General features: G+C 36.1%; 1 protein-coding gene across 1 annotated transcript in view; it reads left to right on the top strand.

The window, feature by feature from the left end:
* LOC137640973 (snurportin-1-like) overlaps positions 1-13646 on the top strand; it is a 156365-nt gene that overhangs the window by 115465 nt on the left and 27254 nt on the right. The window contains exon 5 of the mRNA XM_068373430.1: positions 8991-9097. Within this exon, the coding sequence (XP_068229531.1) occupies positions 8991-9097 (107 nt within the window). The remainder of the gene's footprint in view (positions 1-8990; positions 9098-13646) is intronic.

The raw sequence follows: 13646 nt of genomic DNA, 5'->3' as shown, positions 1-13646 counted from the left end.
GAAACACAGACCTTCTTAACGTCCTCAGTGGAAAAGGGAAGATTTTTCGATCTCACAAAGTGCAGCAAGCGAGTCACTCCTGGATGGCACAGATTCCCATGTAGTTCAGTGAGGGTAGATGACGTAGAAACCACGGAACCGCAAAAAGCTCGGGTGAAGGCATCAGGAACCACATTCTCTCTACCGGGGCGATAATGTACTGTATAACTGAAGGCTGCGAGTTCCATCCGCCATTCCTGGATCTTATTATTCTTAACTTTAGTGCGTTTCCTGTTATCAAACATGAAGGCCACAGAACGTTGGTCTGTAACAAGATCAAAGTGTTGTCTAGCAAGAAAATGACTCCACTTACGTACAGCCTCCACGATAGCCATGGCTTCCTTCTCTACGATGTGATAGTGAACTTCACTTCCTTGTAAAGTCCTAGACATGAAGGCCACAGGCTTGCCATTCTGGTTTGAGTACTGCTGAGAATGCTACTTCCGAGGCATCACGTTCGACCTCAAAAGGCAAATTTTCATCCACAGAGTGTAGTGTTGGTCTTTCAAGTTCTTATTTGAGTAGTTCGAAAGCCTGCAAAGCTTCTTCATCTAAAGGAAATTTCTTTACTCTTGCTAGTGGTTGAATCTTAGCAGAAAAATTCTGTATCCATTTAGCGTAATAAGCAAACATACCCATTGCCCTCTTTAAAGATCCTTGACTAGTTGGAGGTGGTAGTTCTTGTAGAAGCCGGAGTCTTTCCATGTTAGGCTTTATTACACCATTCCCCACACAGTAGCCAAGAATATTAATGCTACGCACAGATTTAATAGTTTTAGTAGCATTGAGAGTTAGGTTCCTCTTGTTGATGACCTCTAGAAAGCGCTGCACGTTCTGATCATGTTGTTATTGATTGTGTCCAGCAATAGTGATATTGTCAAATATGGGGAAGCACCTTGTAAGTTTTCTTCTTTCACTACCCTTATCCATATTTCGTTGGAAGGCTGCAACTCCATTGGTAAGTCTGAAAGGTACTCTACAGAACTGGTACAGGCGTCCGTTGGCTTTAAATGCTGTATACTTCTTGTCTGATTCCTTTAGTGGTACTTGGTGGTAAGCGCTTTTCAAGTCAAAAGACGAAAATACACAATATGTTTAGAGTTCATTAACCATGGTGTCAATCCTTGGTAATGGATAAGCATCCAGTTCTGTATACAGATTTATAGTTTGCGAATAATCAACACACATCCTTTTCTTATGCCGATTAAAGGAATCCTTAACCACCACAACTTGAGCGCTCCATGGTGATATGCTATCCACAATAACACCCTCAGTCAAGAGACGACTAGACTCCGCTTCAATGAATTCTTTGTTATCTTTATAGTAATGTTTTGATTTAGTGACAATAGGCTTACAATTAGGTAACAAATGCTGGAGGATAGAAGGCTCATCCACAGCAGCGGCTGCCAACGAACAGTAGGGGTTAGCACCAGATAAGTTGAGCGCTGGTTTCGGCCCACCGTATTCAATACATGTAGTCCTCGTTTAACGACGTACTTGTTTAAAGACAGCTCAAAGCAACATGGACAATACAGTGATTTCCTTCCAATAGGCTAATGATTAGTGTTAGTATTCCCATTATCGATATATTAAGTAACGATACAAAAAGTATCTTTTTCTATAGGAAAAAGTAGTTTTTTCTCTAGGTTACATTGCCCTGTAATACAGTACAATACTACTTATTTTGCGGGTCTGTATCGGTTGTCATGAGTACTACCTAGCGTAAATTTGACTGCACGCTAGTTTTATTTAATCTCTGATAATAGAGCGATATTTACCTAAAGAAATTATGCTAATAGGGCAAATATTTTCTTGATATATATATATATATATATATATATACATATATATATATATATATATATATATACAGGCGCTCCCCAACTTACGAACACAATAGGGACCGAGAGTCTGTTCGTAAGCTGGATTGTTCGTAAGTCGTTAGTGTTAAATTTTGGGTCTAGAGTAAGCGTAACCTAACTCAGATGTCTACGATTTTCAGCCGTAGAAGTCAACAAATAGCCCCATTTCATATAAAATAGGTTATTACAAATATTTTACTTTATCATATTACAGTAGTCTGTATAATACTGTAAAGTTCAGTACAGTATGTTGTTTTATTATCCTGTACTGCACACTACATAATAGAAACTTGCACAAACAATCGGCCATACATATGCACTGCATTTCTGAATCAGCTGACTTTAAGTAAAATCGTAGTAAATATAGCGTACTGTACATTTAGTACAGTACTGCACATTAATTCCTTTTTAAATAAATGTACTGAAAGGTATTTTATTGTTCCATTACCCATTTTTTTTTTTGCTAGAAACTTACGTAAACAAACGGCCATTTGCATTATGTAGTGTACTGTAATGTTTACCTTTTCACGCGCTGATCGTATCAGCTGACTTGTACCGTACTGTATTTACTGTTAGTAACAGTACTGTGCATTTAACTGCTTCATGGTTGTTTTGGTATTGTTAAATAAAATGCAGAAGGTTAGTTTACTGAATTGTTTTATTTTAATTTTGACCGACGGAATCATTCTTTGTAGAGTATACGTCATGTATCTTGTGACGTCATGTATTTGGCGGAAGCGCGCTGACAGACCGAATGATTTCCTTTCATTATGTTGCCGAGTAATTTTATTACAGCATTCCCATAATCGAAACACCAAGTAACGATATCAAGTGTTTTAGTGGTCTGTATCATTAGTTATGAGATTAGTACAACTTAACGTAAAGTTAAGAAAAAAAAAAGTCTGATGTTTTATTTCTTCTAGCGGAAGGCGAGAGGCAAATCAAGTGATTTTCTTCCGATCCGTTACTATTCCCATAATCGAAACATCGAATAAGGATATAAAGAATTTTTTGATAATTTTAAAAGAAATATGAAGATTTAACTGCATTAAAAATCAAAATACGGTGAGAGAGAGAGAGAGAGAGAGAGAGAGAGAGAGAGAGAGAGAGAGAGAGAGAGAGAGAGTGGGGGGGTTGGGTATTCCGTGTATAACTAATAATAAGGTCTATCAACGAACTGTATGGAAAATGTGATACCCTATAATATATTGGCGCTGTTGTAATATCCACTATGAAGAGATTTTGAATATCAAGAAAATTATATAAATCAGTGTTATTCGTACTATATGTGCGCATAATCGTAATACTGCAGCGTCACCTTGAGATCAGCTGATCTCCCAACCAAAAGTAAATCAAAAGTAATTGTTGATTATTGAAATGCTCAAGAAATTAAAAAAAAAAAAATGAACGTGCTTTAATAAACCACAATTAAGCATAATAATGTCTAATGAAATATGAAGGCTTAATATTGAACGAAAAATTGAATACTGTATGAAGCTTTAGAATTAACTACCCTTATGCGATTGACAGAGCGAGCACACACACACACACCCAAAGAGCTACAACGATTTCGCATGATACCTGATAATAAGAACTGTAGGGAAACTGATTTTCTGTAACATATTGGCGCTTATGTAATATTCATCTTAAAGATATTTCTAATATGTTAAGAAATAAAAAAAAATGCCAAAAGTCTGATGACGTTATATTTCTTCTGGCGGAAGGCGAGAGGCAAATCAAGTGGTTTTCTTCCGATCCGTTACTATTCCCATAATTGAAACATCGAATATGGATATAAAGAATTCTTTAATCATTTTCAAAGAAATATGGAGATTTAACTGCATTAAAAATCAAAATACGGGGAGAGAGAGAGAGAGAGAGAGAGAGAGAGAGAGAGAGAGGGAAAGAAATTTAAACTTGCGATGAAATCTACGGATGTTCACAATCATGTTTGGACTTCCGTTAATTTGTGTTCGTATGTCCGGATGTTGGTACAGTATCTTGGGGAGCGCCTGTATATATATATATATATATATATCCTTTTACTTTATAAAAATGAAATACTTTCGCTTGGTTAGTTAGTATTTTCTTTGCATTTCTTGTAAGAAAAAAGAAAATGGATTTACGTATTTTGCAAGTCATTCTTCGTACAGTTTATGTCACGTGTCTTGTGACGTCATGTATCTGGCAGAAGCGCACTGGCAAACCCAATGATTTCCTTTCATCGTTACCGAGTAATCTTATTACAGCATTCCCATCAATGAAACACTGAGTAACGATATCAAGTGTTTTAGTGGCCTGCATCATGAGTTATAAGAATAGTACAACTTACCGTAAATTTAAGAAAAAGAAGTCTGATGACGTCATATTTCTGGCAAAAGTCATGAGGCAAATCGTGATTTCCTTCTGATGCATTACTATTCCCATAATCGAAACATAAAATAATGATATAAAGATTTTTTTAAATATTTTTCAAAAAAATATGAAGATTTAACTGAATTAAAAAGAACTATAGAGAGAGAGAGAGAGAGAGAGAGAGAGAGAGAGAGAGAGAGAGAGAGAGAGAGAGAGAGAGATGGTATTCCTTTATAACTAATAATTATGAGGTCTATAAACGAACTGTATGGAAAATGTGATACCCTATAATATATTGGCGTTGATGTAATATTCATTATGAAGAGATGTCGAAGGTTAAAAAAATTTTATAAATCAGTGTTAATTGTACTATATGTGCACATGATCGTAATACGGCAGTGTGACCTTGAGATCAGCTGATGCCAATCGAAAGTAAATTAAAAGTATTTGTTGATTATTGATATGCTCAAGAAATTGAAAAAGAAAGTGTATAAACGCACTTTAATGAAACACATTTAAACACAATAATGTCTTGTAAATATGAAGGCTTAATATTGAACTAAAATTAAATAATGTATGAAGCTTTAAACATGAACTATACGTATGGTAGTACACTACCGTAAGTATTGTCGAATGATGATGAAATGGCTTGGCCCCTTCACTTCCGATAATCTAGCCTAACCTAGGTTTTTAAAATCTTCAAATATATGACAAGAATATTAAATTAGACTTAAATATACTACCAAACAGTAAATAAGGCTTTAATGTATGAAAGAGGAAAAAATTAAAGATACCATACTGCCGAATGATGACGAAATGGCCTAACCTATGTTTTTATAATCTTGAATTTATTTACCGACAAATTCGTTTATCGACGGAGTTTCTTGAACGAATTACAATCGCTAAACAAGGACTACCTGTAGTCACTTTCTGATGCTGCTCTTGGCCTTCATTACTACTAGATGTGTGGATGGATAAGTTTCTCCATTAAGATGAAGAGTCAAGTCTACATTGACATAAACTGGAGAGCTTGTATGCAAAGATTTCTGTGCTAAAGCGACGTCTTTATCAGTGGGATTTATTGGTAGCTTCAATTCCCACGCTACATCTTCATCTATATAACTGTCATCACTGCACGAGTCGACAAGGGCTGTCAACTTCCGTCCTTTAATTGTTGTCGAGGTAGCTGCCCGATAGAGGTTCTGAGGAAAAGAGGTACCAGCATTAGCCGCAAAAACAGATGACTGTGAAGGATCAAATACTGTAGCTGTTGTATATTTACCTCCATATGTAGATTTAGACAGGCACACTTTTGCAAAGGGCCCCTTCTTGCCACAGTTATTGCAAATGGAATCCCGAGCTGGGCAGTGTGCCCGAATATGATAGGGACCTCCACAAAAAAGCACTTTCTCTTCATGGACAGAGTAGTCGCTAATACTTGAGTTCCAGCAGTTACCTCACACCTCTCAGACGTTGGTCCACTCTTCACATGATCATCTGTAATAAGTGCATGATCCAATGTAACCACAGCAGCAGTATGCCCAACAGGAGGAAGCATGTGACTGTAAAAACTAGCATTACGTTGGGCTAGGTCTAAAGAGTAAGCCTGGTCATAAGCTGCCTGTAAGTCTAGAGTTTTATTTTCGAGAAGACGTTGCAGAATCATAGGAGAGGCCAGGCCATTTATAAAAGCATCCCTGATCAACTCTGTATTGTTCTGCACTAACTGACTTTAAATTATAGTCCTTGCCTAATTTACACAATTCTCTCAGAAACTCATCCAAAGTTTCCCCTGCCTTTTGTTGGCGAGTAGCAAGTAAATGTCTGGTGAATATTTCATTAGGTGCCTTAGCATATAACTTTTCCAACGTGGAAATGGCAGTATCATAATCCACACACTCCTCAATGTATTCATACACATTATGACTGACATAGTGCACAAGTGTCCTTAGTTTATTTGGTGCCCTTTCACCACATTCTTGAATAAAGTTGAAAAAAGTCTTGTGCCAATGCCGCCATTCCTTTACTGCAGAAGGGAAGCTAGGGTCCAGATCCAAACGGGCAGGTTTCAATAGTTTCTCCATAGTTTAAGTTGAATAAATTGTTGTGACATTAAAAGACTTGGCTGCTACTACCCAAGCTTTATTCAACTTAAACTTCAGTAGATTATCCCCTTAAACAACCATAAACATAATTAGCAATGATCCCATAATAAATGTAATACAAACTATGTTAGATCCTCAAAGTAAATCTAATTAAACCAAGTAGATACAAAAGGAATAAACAATAGGAAATACAAAAGAAACAGAGAATTACTTGATAAGTTGCTGTGACTGTCCCTCCATCAGGTAAGTAAACAAAGTATGAAAAGATCACCAGACAAACGGTTCAGAGTGAGGTATGAAAGAGCAAAAGGACAAAACAATATTATAACAGATGTTGGCATATCATCAACACGTGGTTGATTTCATCGATAAGCATCACCCACAGAAACTTCAGGTTTGCCATCTAGTTGCGTAGTTTGATGATATTTCTTTAAGACACTTTAGAAAAATTCTCAAAAGCTGTACCAAGCAACTTTCTCTCGATAGTTTCTTTAAAAAATCTAAGAAGCGGTCTAGTGATCATGATAAAGAGAAAGAAAGTGAAGCAAAGAAAAGTAAGACCGAATCGAGTGAAAGTGATGCAAATTAAAAATAGAAAAAAAAAGTAAAAAAAATATAAAATATAAAAATAAAAAAAGATAAAAAATAAGCCAAGTTAGGTTAAAGTTCACGTAGTGTAAGTTAGAGTAAGTTACGGTACGTTATCGCAGTCGCCGTCTCTACCTCCTCGCTGATCTTCCGTCTCCTCCTGCATAGCAATTCCTACACCTGTGCTGGCCTGTCTCTAAAGTAAAGTGTCAGTAAAAACCCCTTTTTTATTTATCATTTCTTTGTTATTATTCTTTTTTAGATATTTCTGTATTATTCAATTGTATTAATGTTAAGTGTAATTATGTGTAGCAATTTATTAAGGAGTTATCATGGGTTTTTAGGCTGAGGAACGAACTAAACAAATTACAGTGTATTCTTATGGGAATATTTGCTCCCACATACGATCGTTTTAACATACGAAGCAACTCACGGAACGAATTAAGATCGTATGTAGAGGTATCACTGTATACTCTTACAGCTGTGAGGTACGTCACTTTTTATTTTGGCTCGGTAGATAGTGGATGTCTCCTCTCTCTCCTCCCAAGGCTGTCATTGGACATCTTTAATTGCTTTTACTTTCCAGGTGTGCATGATTTTTTTCAGATCGCCTTCATGCTGACCTGTCTTGGGCGCAAGGGTGCTGCTTGCGGTACATTCATGTCATTGCTGGATACTGACCTGCACTCTGTGTCCTTCATGTAGAGGGCATTGTTGTGAGCAGGGGAGCAGGGTTTGCCCTGCGCAGAGTGTAGGGAGTGGCCTGCCTCCCAAGGGGAGATATTTTGGATAGTGCAGAAAGAAAGCTAAGTGCAATCTTTCTCCCTCAGGGACGAGGAAAGTGCGTTCTTCTTCCTCTTGCACCCCCAAATCTCTTTCAAAAGCTTTCTCTCACTCACACTTCTCTGAGGGACGATCGAGTAGGAGCATAGACCAACTAACTCCTTGGCAACCCTGGGGTACTGGGGCGGGTAGTTGCTTCCCCTAGAGGAGCAACTTCACCTCCAACCGCCGGGGAGCCATTCTCCCTTTCAGATGTGTTGCAGGTGTGGCCAAGTGGCCAACCTTAAGGGTTTCTGGATCCTCTTTGAAGGAGGAACTTCTGCATCTCCTTCAGCACAGAGCCAAGAAGGACCCTTCTCCAGAGCCTTCAATATCTTATGCTTTGGAGCCGTGCGAAGTCCATCTGTCACCCTCTCCTGGACCTTCCACGTGCAGACAAGGAGATCGCTTGTGTTCGCCCCTTCAACGGCCTCCTGCTGAAGACGACCCTACTCGCTAGTTTCTGATACCTGGACAACATCAGCCATATTACGATGAATGTTTGGTACCCTTGGCAGTAAAGAATTTGTTGATCGAATGCCCCACTTATAGTACTGAAAGAAATAGATATCTGTTTGAGGCTCGAGGTGAGGATGGAGGGTTCAACCATGCCAAGATTCTCGGACATGATGTGTCGCACCATACTAGTGGTATTTTAAATTTATTTCAGAAGCAGGTCTTCTGAAAGCTATTTACCTGTTAAAAGGACATTTTGCTTTTATTGCTTTAAAATAAATTACCATTTATTCATTTCTGTATCATAAATAATATCTGCATCAATGACCTTAGATGTCAGGATGCCAGATAACTCATAATCAATCAATCAATCAAGATTATCATCTGTGCTATCTTCAACCTCATCATACTGTTTAAAACAAAAAGGATGAATTGAGCTATAAATTACTAGTGTTCACGTTTGTTTACAACTGTTATGGGATTTCTGCATATATAAATAACTGGTTTTAGCAATAGAAGTACTAGGGCTTACATTTTCCCTTCTAAAGTTAGATACAGTATAGGTACTCATACTTGTTTTAAAGCACTGAATAGCTGCAAGAGTCTCTCACTTTTCATTGTATTGTGTAAGTAGTTATCACCCCTGAGTTCTGTTTATTTCTCTGTAAAACTGAAGTTTTCTTCATTTACAAACTATTGCTTTAATTTTGTAGTGAACTGAAATAATATCAATGTGGACTGAATAGCGTTTTTATGTTTTTAGGAGTATCTGTGGCTGAGAAGTATGCAAAGGAGCGTCCAGCAAAATACATTAGTTTGCCAAAGCACATTGAATATGCCAAGGAACTGAAGAAAGAAAAGAAAGAAAAGGTAAATACAGTAATTTTAATGTTATTGGGATATATGCTTAGTGGGATCTCATTATTATATTGTATTGTGGTATAATGAACTTGATGGTATGAGATTGATTTAGGAGTATACTGCCATTTCTTCCATTTATGAAAGTCACTAGCTTTTAGATTTACTGGGCAATCTTATTTATTTGTGTTGGGGAAAGATTTGGATTTTCTTCTATGGCAGAACTTTAGTAGTAACATTTCATATTACTGTTAGTACTCACTAAGTCGGACTGTCAATCTAATGAAAGCTTAATTACTCATATATATATATATATATACACACACACACATATATATATATATATATACATATATATATATATATATACATATATATATATATATATATGTACAGTATATATATATATATATATGTGTGTGTGTGTGTGTGTATATATATATGTATATATATATATATATATATATTTATGTATATATATATATATATATATATTAAATTTATATATACAGTGGAACCTCTACACACGAACGTATCTACATCCATATTTTCCAACATCCGAAGTAAAATTCGAGCAATTTTTTTACTCTACACCCGAATTTTATTTCGACACACGAAGTAAGCAATTTTCGTCGTACTGGTTGTATCCGAATTTTTCGACATGCGAAGTACAATTCGAACACGTTCCTACTCTACACCCGATTTTTTTTTGACACCCGAAGTAAACAATACCCGTGCACGTAGATGGTACTCATAGCGCCGGATGTATTTATTTCCGCCGATAGAAGGCAGCATTTCTACCTCGGAGGGACCCTCAATTAGCGTGGCTTGGAACATTCCTCTGTTCTCGTCTGCTTCGTGTGGTTGTGCCCTGTGCGTTCTGCTATTAACTGTGTTTTAATCATGATTTTTCACGTTCATCCTATTACGGTATTTTACGTAAATCATGGGTCCTACAAGGCTTAGTTTCGCAAGTGGTAGTGGTGAGAAAAGGAATAAGGAAATGCTTTCTTTAGAAGTAAAGCAAGGAATTATTGAAAAGCATGAGAGTGAACTTGCAAAAGAACATCACGACAAACTTACTACAGAGGAGCTCAAGGAACTCCATGATATGTCTGAGCACATGAGTGATGACAAGGAAGGGATCGAGGAGGTAGAACATGTGTTAGGTTCGACGCAAATAAAAGAGGTGTTAGGAAAATATCAAGACGTGGTCGACTTCATCGACAAATACCATCCAAAGAAATTGCAGGTTTGTCGTGTAGTTGCGCAGTTTGATGATGTTTCCCTAACTTATTTTCGAAACATTCTGAAAAGCCGTACCAAGCAACTTTCTATCGATAGCTTCTTTAAAAAAACTATGAAGCGAACTCGTGATGAAGAGGAAGGAAGTGGTTCAAAGAAAACGGCAAAGAGTGAAGTGAAAAAAAATTCAATCAATTTTAAGTGTAAAGTGAAAGTGATTAAAATTAATCGTCAAAAAGAAAAATGAAAATGTAAAAAAAAATATAAAATATAAAAATAAAAACAATAAATAAGCCAAGTTAAGTTAAAGTTCACTTAGTGTAAGTTAGAATAAGTTACGGTAGTGTAAGTTTATCGTAGTCAACCTCTCTACCTCCTCGCCGCCCGTCCGTCTCCTCTCTGCGTAGCAAGACCAACACCTGCGCTGGACTTTCAAAGGTAAAGTGACACTAAAAACTGGTTTATTTATTATTTCTTGATAATTATTCTTTTTTACATGTCTATTATCTAATTTAGAGTGCATATTGTCATGTGTAATTATATGTAGTAATTTATTAAGGAGTTATCATAGGTTTTGGGCTCAACCACGGATTAATCCTATTTCAATGTATTCTTATGGGAAAATTCGTTTCTACATCAGAACATTTTCTACATCCGAAGTCGGTTGTGGAACGGATTAAATTCGTATGTAGAGGTACCACTGTACCGTATTTCCTGTGTCATAAGGCGCACCTTTTTTTCACGAAAAATGTCCCTCTAAATCACCCTGCATCTTAACACTAGGAAAAAGTTGTATAGGGGAGTTTGACACCCCTCAAACACCATTCTATTGACATACAAGCTCTCAAACTCACGAGAGATAGAATATAAACCTACAATTATCATTCATATAGTATATATTCATTCATTTTTATATTGCACTTCATTTAATGAAGTACAGTAGCAAATTAATAGTTTATTTTGGTAATCAGCTGATGACTCGGTAACACCCTTCCACAAGTAAACATGCCAACTTGTGGTCTCTTAGCAGACGACACTTTGACATAGTTGTTTATTCAGTATATATCTATTTCATCTTATTTTGTTGATATTTTGTAATAAAAAAATATATTGATAATGACTCTGTTGTCTGAGTTCTGAAATAATACAAACAGACAGTTGCTGAATAGGTCCTTGGAAAAAACTTGTTAGTTGAGTGCAGTATTACCATGTTAGCAAAAAAGTAACTAGACCCAGAATCATATAAACAGTAGTGAAAGTATTCCACCTAAAAGAATTTATAGAATATAATCAATAACCACATTTTGTGTGAAAATTTATAGGGTATATGAGGAATTTTTGAACTATTACTAGAATTTTACATCTTTCCCAAAATTTTATAGAGAACCTTTGGCAACACTGCTTTCATGTAAACAACACTTGAAACACCAAGCACTTTGAGTAAACGTGTATTTTTGGTGGAAACTACGACTGGTTTAGCTGTTTCTTATAACAATCTGTAATGGAATTGGGATAATCTGCATATAGCTAATAAATATTAACGTGAACATTTCATAATACACCCAAAATAAGAAAAGTTACTGTGCCAGACAATAATCACGCTAGAGTCGCTGACCATGAATTTCTGCTAAGAAGTTTTAAATCCTCAATTTTCTTTTTCTAAAACTGCCTTGCTAATTTAAAGGTGCGTCTTACCACTTGTAGCGTCTTATCACACGGGAAATACGGTATATATATACAGTGAGCCCTCGTTTATCGCGGTAGATAGGTTCCAGACCCGACCGCGATAGGTGAAAATATGCGAAGTAGTGACACCGTATTTACCTATTTATTTAACATGTATATTCAGACTTTTAAAACCTTCCCTTGTACGTAGTACTGTTAACAAACTACCCTTTAATGTACGGAACACTTAGTGCATGTACTACAGTACCCTAAACTAAAACAGGCACAAATATTAAAGGCGATTTTATATCATGCGTTTCCTAAACACGCCAAAAAGCACGATAAAAAATGGCAACCAATGTTTTGTTTACGTTTATCTTTGATCATAATGAAGAAACAAGCGCATTTAGTGTACACATCTGTGTATAGGTTAGTTTTTGCATCGATCATATTGATTATTCAGTACAGTATGTTGATTTTGTTATTACCAATGTTTTACTTAATTTTCCTTAGGACTTCCAAATGAAATGTTTTTCTTCATGACGCCGCCGTTTCAGGCGGCGTCATAAAGTACGCTCCATCTTCGATCGTAATAAACAAACGAAGGCATTTAACACGCATGATGAAAGTGATAAATAATGATATTACAGTAAAAGCTTTTAGAAAATATGTTATTACAAATATTATTTACAGTACCTATATAAAATCATACATACGTAGCAAAGCAGGAAAACAATTTACGAGAGAGAGAGAGAGAGAGAGAGAGAGAGAGAGTGAGTTGTTTTACGTACGTAAATGTAAATTTTAAACAAAAAAATAGCCCCATTTCATATAAAATAGGTTATTACAAATATTTTATTTTATCATATTACAGTAGTCTATATAATACTGTAAAGTTCAGTACAGTATGTTGTTGTTAGTCGTGGCGAGGAAATTCTCACGAAACAAAAACACGGCATTCGATTACAACAGCTGATTCATTCTCTCTCTCTCTCTCTCTCTCTCTCTCTCTCTCTCTCTCTTCGTGTTATACAATACTTACATATACATGAAGAAACTAAAATTAGTTTTCTTAGTGTCATTTGAATACGAAACGAAAAAATTATGCCGAGTTTACATCCATTTTGTAGAGTACACGGTATAATTATAAAAATCAATCTCTCTCTCTCTCTCTCTCTCTCTCTCTCTCTCTCTCAAAAGAGAGAGAGAGAGAGAGAGCGAGGAATTTTTTGCCAGAAATCCTTAAATTCTCTCTCTCTCTCTCTCTCTCTCTCTCTCTCTCTCTCTGTAAGAAATAAAACCTTAGTTCACATATGGCAACATGAGTTTAAGAATGAAATTAACATGACTATTGTTAGTTGTGGCGATCAATTCCTCGCTTCAGGAGGTACACGAAACAAAAACACGGCATTCGATTACAACAGCTGATTCTCTCTCTCTCTCTCTCTCTCTCTCTCTCTCTCTCTCTCTTGTGTTATATAATACTTACAAATAGATGAAGAAACCAAAATAAGTTTTCTTAAAGTGTCAATTATATACGAAACGAAAAAATTATACCGTGTATACATCCATTTCAACCATAGCTTAAAATACTGTATCCGATTTCGTCAGCAAACCACAATTTTTTAGGAAACATAATTTTCTTTTAGAG

This window comes from Palaemon carinicauda, chromosome 5 (genome assembly GCF_036898095.1).
Source record: "Palaemon carinicauda isolate YSFRI2023 chromosome 5, ASM3689809v2, whole genome shotgun sequence".
Lineage (NCBI taxonomy): Eukaryota > Metazoa > Arthropoda > Malacostraca > Decapoda > Palaemonidae > Palaemon > Palaemon carinicauda.
The sequence above is the reverse complement of the archived record's forward strand: the minus strand, read 5'-3'. Positions and strand labels throughout refer to the sequence as shown.